Raw genomic sequence first — 15,655 nt, forward strand, 5'->3', positions numbered from 1 at the left:
AAAGCCGACAAGATCCTTCGCAGCTGTTGGCGCTTCTCACTAGTCTCAAAGCAAAGTCGTAAAAGAACGGGTGCCTTTTTCTGCATATTACTTTTATTCCTTGTCCCCCAGATTTATTGCCTGCACCAAGTAGCAGTCACCATAAAACTCTTTTCAACAGACTGCTATTTGCATTGCAAAAGCAAGACTATCGGAGAACATATAATCCAGTACAAAGTCAATATTATAGCATCACCAAGCGATTTCTGAGAGGCGGTTTATTTGCATAGAGATACCTGCCGGGCAGAACCGAAATCCCATCTGGGCTCCGTGTCTCGTGTCTCGGTGTGGTGATGGCAGTACAGATGCTCCACCATCACATCTTTCTTTTAATTTCACAGGCAAGAGGATGCATTGACATCCTTGTGAACCGAAGGAGGAAAAACTCCCAGTCCCATTTCCACCAAGTGAACCATAAACGCTTCGAAAAACATCTTGTGTAAATTCTCTAGCTGAACGTTGCTGAATATTCCCTGCATTTTTGAAAAGTGCTATGTAGATAAAGATATTTCTCTGGAGGGTTTACATTTTTCTATCAGTGTAGAATTGCTCTCACTGTCAATCAGTGCTTTCTTGCTTTGCTCTCCATTTTCTGCCGGCCCTAGGGGCTGGAGTACTTGCCGCAGGAAGATGTTGCTGCAGGAAGAAGTTACTTCCGGTTTCCTCAGCGTTTGCATTGTCTTCCTCTGCCTCCTTTTCCTCAAGCTTTCCAACGTTCATGCTGGCCTCTCCCTGGCTTTCCTTTGGCCTGTTCAGTGTGTCTGGTACTTCCGTCATTTCACTCTTGTCCTCGGCTTTATTTACTGTCTATTCCACCTTAAGGGTGGGTTTTCTTCTGGGACTTGGAACCTTGACCTTTAACTCACCCCCTTGCTGATTCCTCATCCAATCACCTCACAGCAAACTGGCCTGATTTCTCTGGCACCTTTATTTAACCCTGTGCCCAGCTCCTATTTCCCCCCAGGACCACAGGTACTTCTACAGATTTGCGTCCTTGCGATTTACTTTCCAGATTTTTTTTTTTTTTAACTACCATTACATTTTCCCTTCACTTGTCCTGCTGATAACCTTGACTTGAGAGTCAGGAACGTGTTAGGGTAGCTGGATGGCATTAAACTTGGAATACGAAGGCCTGAGTCCACGTCCTTCCACTGCCATGCTGTAGTGTGGGGATAATCACACCTGGAGTCTGGCATGGCTACGTTAGTTGGGTTCTTTCAGGCTGGAAGGAAGAGGTCATCCCATGCATGACCTGAATGTACGGGTGGCCTCGTGGATACCTGGAGAGTAAGCTCATAGTTGTACTTGATACAAAAGAATCGCCAGTAGCTCAGATCTGGTGTCTTGGTACCAGAAACCTCGGCATCTTCCTCACGTCTCACATCTAAATGTCCCTGCTGAAGGGATCTGCGTGGGTCATTTCTTTACCCTTTATCTTACAACTGCCCGAATGGATAGAATGCAGCTCACTTATCGATCCCTGGTCCAATCAGCTGTGATCTGGTAGCACCGTTGATTTAACTCACAAACAAGACGCAACCCGCCAGAGTGACTTCACACTAAAGCACGGCCTGGTACCCATTCCCCAGGAGGCAGATACAGCCGTGGCCACTGCTTACAGCAGCCTGCCTGGAGGGCGATTTTTGCAACACTAATCTTCACGCTCCCTGAGAAAGAGATCCAGTGGTCAAATAAATTTAGAAACGGTGCATATTACCTCTTCCTATTTAGAAATTCACGGTGTACATTAGTGTATCAAGAGTAGGGAGAAACCCTGCAAGAAACACCTCTACTCGTCTTGAGGCAGCATTTCCCTAGTAAACCGTTTTTTATGTAACATCTTAAGGATACCCAGTGGAAGACACTTTGCCGAGTGCTGGCTTGGACCTCGTGAGCTGTCTAGTGTCACCAGCTGTCACTGTCTCCTAGAGCGGCAGTTCCCAACCCCTGTGCATTAGAACATCTGGGGACATTTGACCAAACAGAGTCAGCCAATGGTACCCCTGAGATTCTGATTAACTTGGCTTGGGGAGAGGTCTGGAGATCAGAATTTAAATGCTCCCCAGGTACTACAGCTTTAAATGATAATAGTCCTACGTGTCATAGTATAATAATAGCATTTACTGAACAGATGTTATGTGCCAAGCCCTAAACAAGTGGGACTTAATATTTTTATTTTATCCTTAAATCAACCCTATCTAATAGATATTGCCACCAATTTAGGAGAAAATTGAAGTTTCCTGAGGCTAAGCAACAAACCCACGGTCGCACAGCTTCTGTGCTACAAGGGTGAGGAATCAGGGCCTTCTGATTTCTGTAACTGAATTCTTGGGTCTACACAACATGCCTCTCCCAGGAATCTTCTCTCTTGGTCTGAAAGTGCCTGTTAATGGTGGGCAGTCAACAAACCGTTGTGGAATGAACAATGCCATGAAGGATCTCCAAGTTCCTTTTCAGCAAAAACATCTCAAAATTCTGCAACTCATGGTTGTGAAAAATAAATGATAGCAAATACCTAGGGCACTGCATCAGATCAGATCCATGTAAAAACTCGATATTAATACCCCTTTGTGCTGAAAAGCCCTCCTTAATTAACGTGCCACCATTTTTTGGCATCTAGACTTAAATGAACTCCTCCACTTATAGTCTGGTTCTCGTCAAACTAAATGATAAGAGCACTTGCATATGCAATAAACTATAAAGCCAATATGAGAAAGAATTTAGCTCCTAAGGATTGAGAAACTAACGGGCTATCTCGAGATCCTACAGTAGAGCTCTCCTCCCAAGAAAATTCCTTTGCATCAGAGAGAATGCATTCCACTAAACAGCTTCTCTCACTAGAAATCATCTTCCCAGGACCAAATGCTCTTTGCACAAGATGATCAGGAGATATTACAGAGGATTCAGGAATTGGCTGCAGCTAAGAAATTACACACTTAAACCTGAAAACTGTCCAGGATAATTTTCCCACTTTCCCTCAAAACAGGGATGAAAAAAATCCATCACACACAGAAACAAGGCCCTACTCCTGGCGCTCAGGTGTCTGGAATTTACAACGAGATTATTACACCCAGGCTTCTGGGCGCAGAGGCCATTTGGAAGGGCTTGACTGCCACCTTGTGTTCAAAATGTGCATTACCGTTCAAAGTGAGGGCCCACATAACCCGTGCCTGGCTCTAAGCCACTTCTTCCATGACACGAGGGCTTATGACATCTTTTGCCATGCCCCAGTAAGCTAACGGAGGAGGACAGTATTAAAGTGTCTGGCAATAGCCCTTGGTTGGGAATATGGTATTTTGAATGACTGGTTTCTCCAAGGCAACCACACCTGAGTTAATTTGCTTATATGCTCCTAGTTTCAAAAAAGCGAGTATTTTTCTAATTCTCTCTCCATTGACTGTTTCAAAGAAAACTATACTATAACTGCAAGAAAAAACCTAACTCCAGGACTTCGTTCTCTATTTTCTTTTCCACCCAATTTCTCTCTTCTTTTTCCTTCTCTCCCTCCTTCCCTCCCTTCCTTTCTTCCTCCCTTCCTTCCTTTACTTCCTACATTACCTCCCTGTTTAAATTCCTTCACAAAGGAAGCCCTATATCTAATCCATCTATTACTTATTAGCTGTGTGGCTTTGGGCAAGTTCCTTAACCTCTCTGTTAAACATCCCAAAGAATGGTTTTTACATTTTTTAAAAGATTGGGGGTGGGGACCAACGAATAGTAATATGGGACAGAGAACTCATATGGCCCACAAAGCCCAGTCTCGCCTTCTACCATATGAAGTACACGGGATCATCTATAAGGAGTCTTTAAAACAAATAAAATCTGAGGGCTTCCCTGGTGGCGCAGTGGTTGAGAGTCTGCCTGCCGATGCAGGGGACGCGGGTTCCTGCCCCGGTCCGGGAAGGAGCGGCTGGGCCCGTAAGCCATGGCCGCTGAGCCTGCGCGTCCGGAGCCTGTGCTCCACAAAGGGAGAGGCCACAGCAGTGAGAGGCCCGCGTACCGCAAAAAAAAAAAAATCTGAATCGAATAAAGCCTTAGAAGCCTGCTGGCAAGCAGTAGAAGGGTGAGTGGAACAAGCTGAAGGGCCTGCTACTGCATTGCAGCGCCATTCCTCCCTCCACCCAAGACTGGGCCCCTTCCCCACAGGTGTTAATCATGAGCCTCTTCCCCAATGAACCACCTGTGTATGAATCTCCATTCCAGAGTCTATTTCCCAGGGAACACGACCTAAGACATCCCTCCACAGTCTATTCCCAGCATAACAGCTAGAGTTAGCCTCTTCAAAGTAAGTCGGGTCATTCCTCCTGTTTGAGATCCCTTCAATGACTCCCAACTCATAAGCATCAAAGGACAAAAGCCTTGCCATCTGCACCCCAAGCCCATTGCCTCTTTGACCTCAGCTCCTACTCCTCTGCCCCTCGATCACTCCAGCTACACTGGCTTCCTTGCTGTTCCTCAAACACACCAGGCATCCTCCTGCCTCAAGACCTTGGCACGCACCATCCAGTCTTCCTGGGATGCTCTTTGCTCTGCTGTCTACTTTCCTCCTCCTTTAGCTGCTTTAAATCCTGACTCAAAGGTGACCTCAGCGAGGATTTCCTTATCCTCTACCTAAGTGTGCCCAACTCCACCCCACCCCAGAGCGCCACGTCCCTCGTCCCCGTTTTAGTTTTGTCCATACCATGTATCAACATCCAGCACACAATATATTTCCCTTATGTATGTTAATATCTGTCTCCTCCACCGGAACGCAAGGTCCATGAAGGCAAGGACTTTTTTCTGTTCTGCTCACTGCTGTATCCCCAGAACCTAGAGTAGAGATGGTACCCAGTAGTTGCTCCATCAATAGTAAATAATTGAGTGAATAAATGGAGAACTATGGACATGGAATCAGAAGACCTGTGATCTTTAGAGAAGTCCTTTAAACAGCATCTGACTCTTTTCACGTTAAACATGGGAACAATTCTGGGACTTCCCTGGTGGTCCAGTGGTTAAGACTCCACGCTCCCAATGCAGGGGGCGCAGGTTCAATCCCTGTTCAGGGAACTAGATCCAGCAGTGAAGATCCCGTGTGCTGCAACTAAGACCTGGAGCAGCCAGATAACTAAATAAATAAACAAATGAATAAATAAATAGAAATGGGAACAATTCTTATGTCATTTTAAAAAGATTATGCAATATAACATTTGTGAAAGCATCATATGATAAACTGCTAAATAACTGTAAGGTACAATTTCTCCTTAAGCTGAATTCTTCATCAGTGAGCTACTCAATTTGTATAATCTAGAGCTGCCAGATTGCCGAAAAAAAAAGTAAGTGCCAAAAAAAAAAGTAAGCATCTGACATTCAGACACAGAAAACCCTGAAAATAGTCCGGTATTCAAATAAATTGTAAAACGATTTATTCCAAGGCCATGCCCCACATGTACAAACAATGACATGCACCTCTTCAAAGACTTAATAAAAAGAGCAGTCTTTACATCTTACATTTTGTAACAATTTGAAGACCTTCCGTGGCTCCCATCAAAAAAGTCTGATAAAACTGAGTTCCATAAAGTATCTAATGTATTTTCTTGTTTCTGTAAAACATATTGTCTCTTTAAATGTGCAATATGCAAATGTAACATTTTATTATGAAATTGTCCTCAACGTCTGAAATTCTTGATCATCTACAGAATCGCATTGCCACATAGTTTTTAAAATAACGTAAGAAGATAAACTGTTGAAACCTTTTTTGAGGCCATTTTTCCAGATGTTTACACCTCTCTGACTAGAAGTGCAACGTGGTCTTGACAGCTCCTTTTATGTGAGCAATCTCAGTGGTTCCTCAGCGTACTGGACAAAGGACGGCAGCAACACCACTCATTTCAAAATTCATATGTTGTAAGTCTTTTAAAACAATGTTAAGATCTCAAATCAAAGCTATTGCTCCAGTGATTCACTAATTCCTTGACAGATATTTTAATAAATATTCCTCAACTCTAGAAAACTGTTCATAATCCTTTAAAGCAGGAGTCAGCAAACATGTTCTGTAAAGGTCCAGATAATAAATATTTTAGATTTCTCAGGTCACTTCTCTGCTGCATATTCTTTTTTTTTTTCTTACAACTCTAAAATATTTTTTTAAAAAATGCTTAGCTCTGCTGTACTCTGTTAATCCCCTACTTGAAAAAATAGAAGTTGCCAGTCTCTAAATTAGACTGCTCAAGTGTTAATAAAATGTAAACTTCACATTTTACAGTAAAATAAATCCATGGTTTCTGACAACTAAATTGAAAGTTCATAGACAATAGGAAACGAAGCCCATTCAAAGAGTGGGACTGCATTTCAGATACGCTGTTTAATCAATGGCATTTTCTTATGGCTTCTTATTCATTTTGAATTGGATAATTCATGCATGTCTTTACCTTTTTTGTGTGTGTGTCTTTACTTTTTGCATAGGGAAAAAAATCTCCTCTTGTGACTAATTTAAAGTTTGCAAAATCAAAGACTGGAATACTTCCATGCTAAAAGAGGTAGACGCATACACATAGGTATATGCACTTACAAGCACCTGTGCAACAAAACCACTATTTGATTTATAAATGCTCTCCACGGCTAAGAAGGAACCAGTGGAAACCAGCTAGAAGGTACACAAAACAGTCCTAAAGGACGTCCTCATTTGTTTTTATCATATGTGGTTGTTACATGTGAGGAAAACATGATTTGAACATGATTAGTTCAAAATATGAACTAATGCAACAGCATGGTTAATTCAGGTTCTTGATGAAGATAACCTGGCGTTGACTAAAAAGATACAACAGACAATTCAGCAGGAGTTAGTTTAGACTCTGATACAGTTAAACAGATCTGTTTATAATACTGTTTAATCTATAACACGGGCCTAGAGCTTGGTACTGAGAACCACAACTGTGTGTGTGTGTGTTTGCATGTTTTCCTTTCCTACTACAAACTGTGCTCTGAACAAATCATGGCAGATAAATGAGTTGTGAATTTGCTCAAATATATCATTAACAAGTCGGAAGCCTCTTGAATGACGAGCTCATGGTATTCTATAAAAACATTTACAAATTCTAAAGCTAAGAAAGTTGCAAACTTTGGTATCCCTAAGAAAAAAGCTCAATTACGGCAGTGAGCCCAGGCCCAGTTTCTGAACTATAAAAAGTAAAGTTTTCAGTGCAAAAAGAGTATCTTGATAAATAGCAATGACACAACAATCACATGAAACAGTTAAAGACTATAAAACACATAAGTAATACCCTGAAGGCATGTTTTGGTATTAAAAAAAGGTACTTTGGGGCTAGGAGAAAACAGGCTGTTTTACCTATTTAACTGTGAGGTGAGTCTGGGCGGAGGACCGTTTAAACACTCCCTTTTGGCAAAAAGACTCAACACATTTACAGCTCATCACGTTTTTTCTTAAATGGCCACTTCGGGTGTTGCAATACATGGTCTGCAGCCTGAAGGACAAGGTACATAAATTCTTCTACATCAAAAGAGTAGTTGGTAAACTTCGGATGTTCCCCCAGAGTTGGGTGGTGGCCCTGCAAAAACGAAGCAAAAGACAAATTTGTAAGGTGTTGAGGATGTGGTTTTCTGAACAAGAAGAAAGTTATTTTACTTTGGCCAAAGGAACTATGTTAGTTTATGCTCTACATCAGAGGTTGGCAAATTTTTTCAGTAACAGGCCAGATAACATATATTTTCAGCTCCATGGACCACAAAGTCTCCACCACAATTATTCAACCCTGCCAATGAAGCGCTCAAGCAGCCATAGACAGACAACACATAAACAGAGGAGCAGGACCATGTCCCGATAAAACTTTATTTATAAAAACAACTGGAGGGCCAGATTTAGCCCACTGGTCTGTAGCTTCCTGATCCTGTCTCTAAATAATTTAATAGATCTCTCTAGGCCCAAATTTCATGAAGTTCTCTTTTCCACATAAAGAGAGAGAGTAATTAATTTCTCCTTTCCCCCAATTTGCAAATATAAAGCACAACAACTCACGATTCCAGAGAAGAACCATTTTATCTTTGGATTGAAGTTCAAAGATAGTTTGTCACATTAACTAGACACTTTAAACCAATTAAAAAGAAAACAGGATGAGTTTTGTCCTGAACTTTACCTTATCTTGAGGAAAGACTTTGCTCTGCCTTCTCCAAGTGATGTAGTGGACGCCTCTCAGCCTGGCCAGGTCCAAGTAACAGCGTTCATCTCCACAGTTGTATCTAAGGACACAAGGGCATCCACACATGGGGCTTTTGCCTGGGATTGCTGGCCAATTTGCAATTCTCTGGGGAAAAAATTCACCTCCCAAATATGTGCTTACAAAAGGTTTTATCAACGGTAAACAAGAGTGAGAGAGATTCGTGTTCATAGCAGCAGTACTCACAATAGCCGAAAGGTGCAAACGACCTGAATGTCTACCAACTGATGAATGGATAAAATGTGGTATATCCATACAAGGAATAATTATTGACAATAAAAAGGAATGAGTACAGATCCATGCTACAACATGGATGAACCTTGAACACATGATGCTAAGTGAAAGAAGCCAGTCAGAAAAGCCCACATATGGTATGATTCCACTTATATGAAATGTCCATAATAGACAAATCTATAGAGACAGAAAGTAGATTCGTGGTTTCCAGGGGCTGGGAGGAGGATGGAATGAGAGCAACTGCTGAAGAGTACTGAGTTTCTTTGGGGGGATAATGAAAATTTTATAAAATTATGGTGGTGGCAGCAATCAGAGACGAAAAAGAAATAAAAGGAATCCAAATCGGAAAAGAAGAAGTAAAGCTGTCACTATATACAGATGACATGATACTATACATAGAGAATCCCAAAGATGCTACCAGAAAACTACTAGAGCTAATCAATGAATTTGGTAAAGTAGCAGGATACAAAATTAATGCACAGAAATCTCTGGCATTCCTATACACTAATGATGAAAAAAAAGTGAAATTAAGAAAACACTCCCATTTACCACTGCAACAAAAAGAATAAAATATCTAGGAATAAACCTACCTAAGGAGACAAAAGACCTGTATGCAGCAAATTATAAGACACTGATGAAAGAAATTAAAGATGATACAGATAGATGGAGAGATATACCATGTTCTTGGATTGGAAGAATCAACATTGTGAAAATGACTCTACTACCCAAAGCAATCTACAGATGCAGTGCAATCCCTATCAAACTACCAATGGCATTTTTCACAGAACTGGAACAAAAAATTTCACAATTTGTATGGAAACACAAAAGACCCTGAATAGCCAAAGCAATCTTGAGAACGAAAAATGGAGCTGGAGGAATCAGGCTCCCTGACTTCAGACTATACTACAAAGCTACGGTAATCAAGAGAGTATGGTACTGGCACAAAAAAAGAAAGATAGATCAATGGAACAGGATAGAAAGCCCAGAGATAAACCCACGCACATATGGTCGCCTTATCTTTGATAAAGGAGGCAACAACATACAGTGGAGAAAAGACAGCCTCTTCAATAAGTGGTGCTGGGAAAACTGGACAGCTACATGTAAAAGTATGAGATTAGAACACTCCCTAACACCATACACAAAAATAAGCTCAAAATGGATTAAAGACCTAAATGTAAGGCCAGAAACTATCAAACTCTTAGAGGAAAACATAGGCAGAACACTCTATGACATAAATCACAGCAAGATCCTTTTTGACCCACCTCCTAGACAAATGGAAATAAAAACAAAAATAAACACATGGGACCTAATGAAACTTAAAAGCTTTTGCACAGCAAAGGAAACCATAAACAAGACCAAAAGACAACCCTCAGAATGGGAGAAAATATTTGCAAATGAAGCAACTGACAGAGGATTAATCTCCAAAATTTACAAGCAGCTCATGCAGCTCAATAACAAAAAAACAAACAACCCAATCCAAAAATGGGCAGAAGACCTAAAGAGACATTTCTCCAAAGAAGATATACAGACTGCCAACAAACACATGGAAGAATGCTCAACATCATTAATCATTAGAGAAATGCAAATCAAAACTACAATGAGATATCATCTCACACCAGTCAGAATGGCCATCATCAAAAAATCTAGAAACAATAAATGCTGGAGAGGGTGTGGAGAAAAGGGAACCCTCTTGCACTGTTGGTGGGAATGTAAATTGATACAGCCACTGTGGAGAACAGTATGGAGGTTCCTTAAAAAACTACAAATAGAACTACCATATGACCCAGCAATCCCACTACTGGGCATATACCCTGAGAAAACCATAATTCAAAAAGAGTCATGTACCAAAATGTTCATTGCAGCTCTATTTACAATAGCCCGGAGATGGAAACAACCTAAGTGCCCATCATCGGATGAATGGATAAAGAAGATGTGGCACATATATACAATGGAATATTACTCAGCCATAAAAAAAACGAAATTGAGCTATTTGTAATGAGGTGGATAGACCTAAAGTCTGTCATACAGAGTGAAGTAAGTCAGAAAGAGAAAGACAAATACCGTATGCTAACACATATATATGGAATTTAAGAAAAAGGGAATGTCGTGAGGAGCCTGGGGGTGGGACAGGAGTGGGGACGCAGACCTGCTGGGGAGTGGACTTGGGGATGTGGGGGGGGGTGGGCTGTGGCAGGGCGAGGGAGAGGCATGGACATGTGTACACTGCCAGGCGTGGGGTGGATGGCTGGTGGGAGGCGGCTGTGCGGCGTGGGGAGATCAGCTTGGTGCTTTGTGACTGCCTGGAGGGGTGGGGTGGGGGGAGTGGAGGGGAGGGAGACGCAGGAGGGAGGAGATGTGGCAGCGTGTGTGTATGTGTGGCTGATTCACTTTGTTGTAGGGTGGGGGCTGGCACACCATTGTGGGGCAATTGTACTCCAGTAAAGATGTAAAAAAAAAAAGGGAAGGAAAAAAAATTTTTTTTAAATAAAGTCTTGAAAGATGTAGTTAAACTGTAGTTCAGACAGGTCACACTAACAACACCCCCCACACCCTTCTCCATTTTAGCCGTATGTGGAAGTGTCCCTTTTCTGAATCTCTAAGTCAACCCTGGAAAAGAAAAAACTTCCTAATATTTGCCAGTCTGAGAAGTGAAAAATAGCATCTTTTTACTATTTTGATCTGTATTCTCTTTTATCATGACTAACAGTGAATGTCTTTTCATATGTCGATTGGCAGTTATTGTGCAGTGTTTGTTTAAAAAATAAATAAATAAATAAAACCGTTGAATTATACGATTTAAATGAGTGAATTGTATGGTGTGTAAATTATGTCCCAATAAAACTGTTTATAGAAACGCACACACACAAAAGAGTGGGAGAGATTATTTTTAAAATATTCCCATAACTAAATTATCTTAACTTTCCAAGAGCAGAATAGGATTAAAGAATGGAGGGGACCTTTATCAATAGGACTGTGAACTTGATATTAACTCCTAATACCCCCAACTTTGTACATATGAACGTGGCCTTGGGGTAGGTAACATAGTCTCCAAAGCAGAAATTGATCCCAGGTCTGTTGACCTCCAAGGCCTGAGATTTCTCAATGACATTTCTTTCCTTCCCTCCTTCCTTCCTTTCTTCCCTCCCTTCCTCTCTGGAAGAAATGAAGAATTGAATTAGAATCTACAATTATCTGGCTATTTCTCTAACATATATATTTTTTTAAATGTTTTTCAGGGTGTTGGAAGCTCATGACAACTTTTTTCCAATTAGTTTCTCATTTAAATGCCAAGTCAAGTCATTTTTAAAATGCGACCATAAAATCAAAATATTTAGATGCAAGGAGGGGAAATCAGGTAACAGTAATCACTATTGGTATCCAGAGTAGAATTATTAAAGGAGAGAAGTCCATGTCTCCTTAACCAACCACCGAGTTAAAGGAACACTCTGGGAAAATTACTTTCCCCTTGAGGCCTCAGTCTCCCTGTGTATGGAATCAGTGAGCACTAGGCAAAGTGCTGGGCTTGTGTTTTGGAGCTGTGCTCTTCACCAGGCATACAGGTACTCAAACTCTCTATCTCTCTTTTTTTTAATTGTGGTAGAAAACACATGACATAAAATTTACCATCTTAACCATTTATAAGTGTACAGTTCAGGGGTAAGTAGACCTTATTGTTATGTGACCAATCTCCAGAATGCTTTCATTTTGCAAAAGTGAAACTCTGTCCCCATTACACACTAAGTCCCCGTTCACCTCTCCCCCGAGTTCCTGGCAACCGCTCTTCTACTTTCTGTCTCTATGAATCTGACTACTCTATGTACCTCATATAAGTGAAATAATACGGTATTTGTGCTTTTGAGAGTAACGTATTTCACTTACCATAATGTCCTCAAGGTTCATCCCTGTCATATAGCATGAGATAGGATTTCTTTATTTTTTTAAGCTGAATAATATTCTATTGGATGTGTGTGTATCACATTTTGTTTATCCATTCAACAGTCAATGGACAACTGAGTTGCCTCCACCTCTTGGCTAATGGAAAAACGCGGCTATGAACATGGGTGGGCAACACACAGGTTCTCTTTTTTTTTTTTTTTTTTTTTTTTTGTGGTACGCGGGCCTCTCACTGTTGTGGCCTCTCCTGTTGCGGAGCACAGGCTCCGGACGCGCAGGCCCAGCGGCCATGGCTCACGGGCCTAGCCGCTCCGCGGCATGTGGGATCTTCCCGGACCGGGGCACAAACCCGTGTCCCCTGCATTGGCAGGCGGACTTTCAACCACTGCGCCACCAGGGAAGCCCCAGGTTCTCTTTTAACACAATAATTACACTGATTGCAGGGAGATGCTTTCAGTTTGACAGGAACACAGAAATGCACTCAGAGGAAGGAAACCATAGATTCACATCTCCCGAATCCTGCTGAGATGGGGAAGGAAAGAGATATTTGCTTGCTAAGGGCAATGGCAGGCTGCAGACTTCACATTTTTAGTTTTAGGTCTTTTTTTCTTTCTACATGCCTACATGATGTGACTTCTTTGTAATGATTAACTATGAAGCCTTTTGATGCTCTGAATGAAAGCTTCAGCTGGCAGAAAAAGCATGATCAGCTGCCTCAACGTAAAACGGTCCCCAAACACTTACAGTTCAAACACGGCAGCCCAGTCCGGAAGGAAAAGTAAATGGGTAAGACCAGCTCCATGCATTCCAATAAATATGTCCGTGTTATGCGTGATCCTTAGCTGATCTAAAAACCCAAGTTCCCTGTGAACATAAAGAACAACAAAAGAAAAAAGGGGAGGAGAGGGAAAGTATTAAGTTGCGTAAGCTCATGAGTCATGGTAACAGCATTTATACAAGTATCTTTCCCAATTTAAAGCACGTTCTGCCATGATATTTTTTGGCCAATTTCAAATCTACTCCAGAAATTAACAACTTACTTAATAACATTTTCTCTAAGTTAAGCTCCCTTTTTTTTAAACTTACATTTTCTTATTTTAGAAGAAACTTTTATACCTGTCTTAAATGGAAAACCAGTAACTCATGACATGAACGAAACTGTAAAAATAGATATAATGAAGCTAAAAAGCATTATTCCAATCTAGGTAGATAACATTGCAAGGCAGAGCTCTGAGCCTGAGGCTTGCTCCCTCTTTATGAAAAATGAAATTAGCAAGCATTAAAGTGATGTTATGATATATTCGTACAAAACTGAAAACTGTTTCCTTAAAATCATATAGGAATTTTTACAAAATAAAATAAATTCTTCCTTGTGTGATTTGAGTCATTCGATTACCATCTGGATACTCCTAAGACAGTCTTGGATGCCATGAGGGCATTTTCCTGTCTTTGTGGATGTATGAGGGATAAATCCACAATTTTATGCACCTTGGGACTGTAAAACTAGTCTTTGAATTCAAGACACTAAAAGATGTGCAAACGCTGAACCGAAAGTCAGTGAGGCTGGGAAGAAATGCTGGACAGAGGCTAACACTCTGAATAAACATAATGGAATCCGATCTCCCAGTCCCACCCACTCAAAGTGAAGAAAAATAAATAGGTCCGCTGGCATCTAAGAAGGGAAAGCAAATTTCCTCTTAATCAGCTTCACCTCTTTAAAGAGCTTCCTCTCCCAGCAGAACAGAAACCCCACTCCGCACAAGGGAAGGGAGACAAAGCCACCAAGTGTGTCTCACACGAGGTACATGTGCCTCAGTTTCCCCAGGAATGCCAACCGATACCGAGGCAAGGAGCGGCATTTGTCCGGGGGAATATATCCGTGGAGTTATTATTTCTGGAAAAGGCCCAAAGGTCAGGACTCACAAACCTCGATGCCGTTAGGTTACTACTGTGTCCCTCAGATTGGCAAGGTCTGAATTTACTGTCACTCTTCCTTCATCGGGGAAACCCCTACGTATTCTTCAAAGCCAGTCAGCGACAGAGCCTCAGAGGTGCCCCCCCCCCCCGCCCAGTTCTTTCATCCTGACCCCGGGCCCTCTTCTACCTCCACATTTTTCCTCAGGTGGCAATGAGGGGAGTCACCGTGGCGAAGTGTCACCCGTCCAATAGGAAAAGCTTCGCCAACCTCACAAGACTCTCAGAAGAGGGAGATGAGACAGAGCTAGGGAAGCATAAGAGTAGGTCTCAATAAATGACAGCTGTTCTTGCAACTGCTATTTATTCAGATTCAGTGTCTGAGGTCCTCAAGACAAGAGCCATGCTTCCTCCATAACTGCATTCCTACTGCAAAGCCTGGTGACTGGCCCATGGTAGGTACCTGATAAAGATGTGTGGTATAAATGAACAAATGTATAATGAATGAGGTGCAAAACTCCCACACTTACCAATAAATTTAAACCTAGCTGTGTCAGGCACCCTATGCTGGTATATGTATCCTTTTGTTTTTACACAGAAAAAAACTGTTGGGACAACAAGACTATGATTGTGGGTGGGCCAAGGAGGGAGAGAAAAGTTTTCACTTTCCTTTGGAACTTTTCTATACTGCTTGACCTTTTCTACCAAGAACATGTATTATCTTTACAGTATTATTGTTTTCATGTCAACACGGGTTACCTAGACAGTAAATGATAGGCAGACTCTGTCTTTCCAAGCTGTTTACTTGTATCACAATTTTAAAAGAAATGTAATATTTGAAAAGATTTTTAGAAGCCTCATATTATTTGATGAACCTCAAATTATTCCCTTAATTATTCCCATATTGTAGGTCAGAAGTTGAAACCCAGCAGCTAGCAGGCAAGTGAAGCCTACAACATTTTTTTAAAATTCAGAATTAGTTGCCGACTTTTAGAAATTCAGAAATTTCAAATGAAAATCAGGATTCATCACTTCTCTTTAAAAAAGGGATGGTGCGGCAGCATCAGGCCCCTCACAGCTGAAGAGCTTCTGCCCCCTAAGCCCGGGGTCCTCACCTGCCCATTTCATTCACCGATGGCGTCCGCTTGTCCCTTCCAGGTCTACATGCGCCAACAACTCCCATTCGCAAAGTCCTTCCTCTCCCCCATTAACTCATCAAAGTCAAAGACGACAGTGTCTGCCCAAGAGTGGGTTATTACTTACTTATACTTATAATCGACAATCTGGACCTCAAATGTAGATACCGTTTTCAGTGCATTTACAAGCTGGGAAAATAAGAGAAACCTTTAGAATTTCTTTTCCTT

At 41.5% G+C, this 15,655-nt stretch overlaps 1 protein-coding gene across 4 annotated transcripts in view; it reads right to left on the minus strand.

Moving 5' to 3' along the window:
• Window positions 1–5,418: 5,418 nt before the first annotated feature.
• EOGT (EGF domain specific O-linked N-acetylglucosamine transferase) overlaps window positions 5,419–15,655 on the minus strand; it is a 35,466-nt gene continuing 25,229 nt past the window's right edge. For 3 of the 4 annotated variants that reach the window (XM_022572595.3, XM_022572593.3, XM_022572594.3), the window contains 4 exons: window positions 15,555–15,616; window positions 13,122–13,241; window positions 8,169–8,271; window positions 5,419–7,583 (listed from right to left, as the gene is read on the minus strand). In XM_022572595.3, the coding sequence (XP_022428303.2) occupies window positions 7,437–7,583; window positions 8,169–8,271; window positions 13,122–13,241; window positions 15,555–15,616 (432 nt within the window). In that variant the 3' untranslated portion in view covers window positions 5,419–7,436. Of the gene's footprint in view, window positions 7,584–8,168; window positions 8,272–13,121; window positions 13,242–14,481; window positions 14,599–15,554; window positions 15,617–15,655 lie in introns of those variants that run through there. The other variant, XR_016394743.1, reaches the window with a different exon arrangement.

This window comes from Delphinapterus leucas, chromosome 10, assembly GCF_059928025.1.
Source record: "Delphinapterus leucas isolate spDelLeu-1000000601 "Yukka" chromosome 10, BTC_Dleu_Yukka2, whole genome shotgun sequence".
In the NCBI taxonomy this organism is placed as follows: Eukaryota; Metazoa; Chordata; class Mammalia; order Artiodactyla; family Monodontidae; genus Delphinapterus; species Delphinapterus leucas.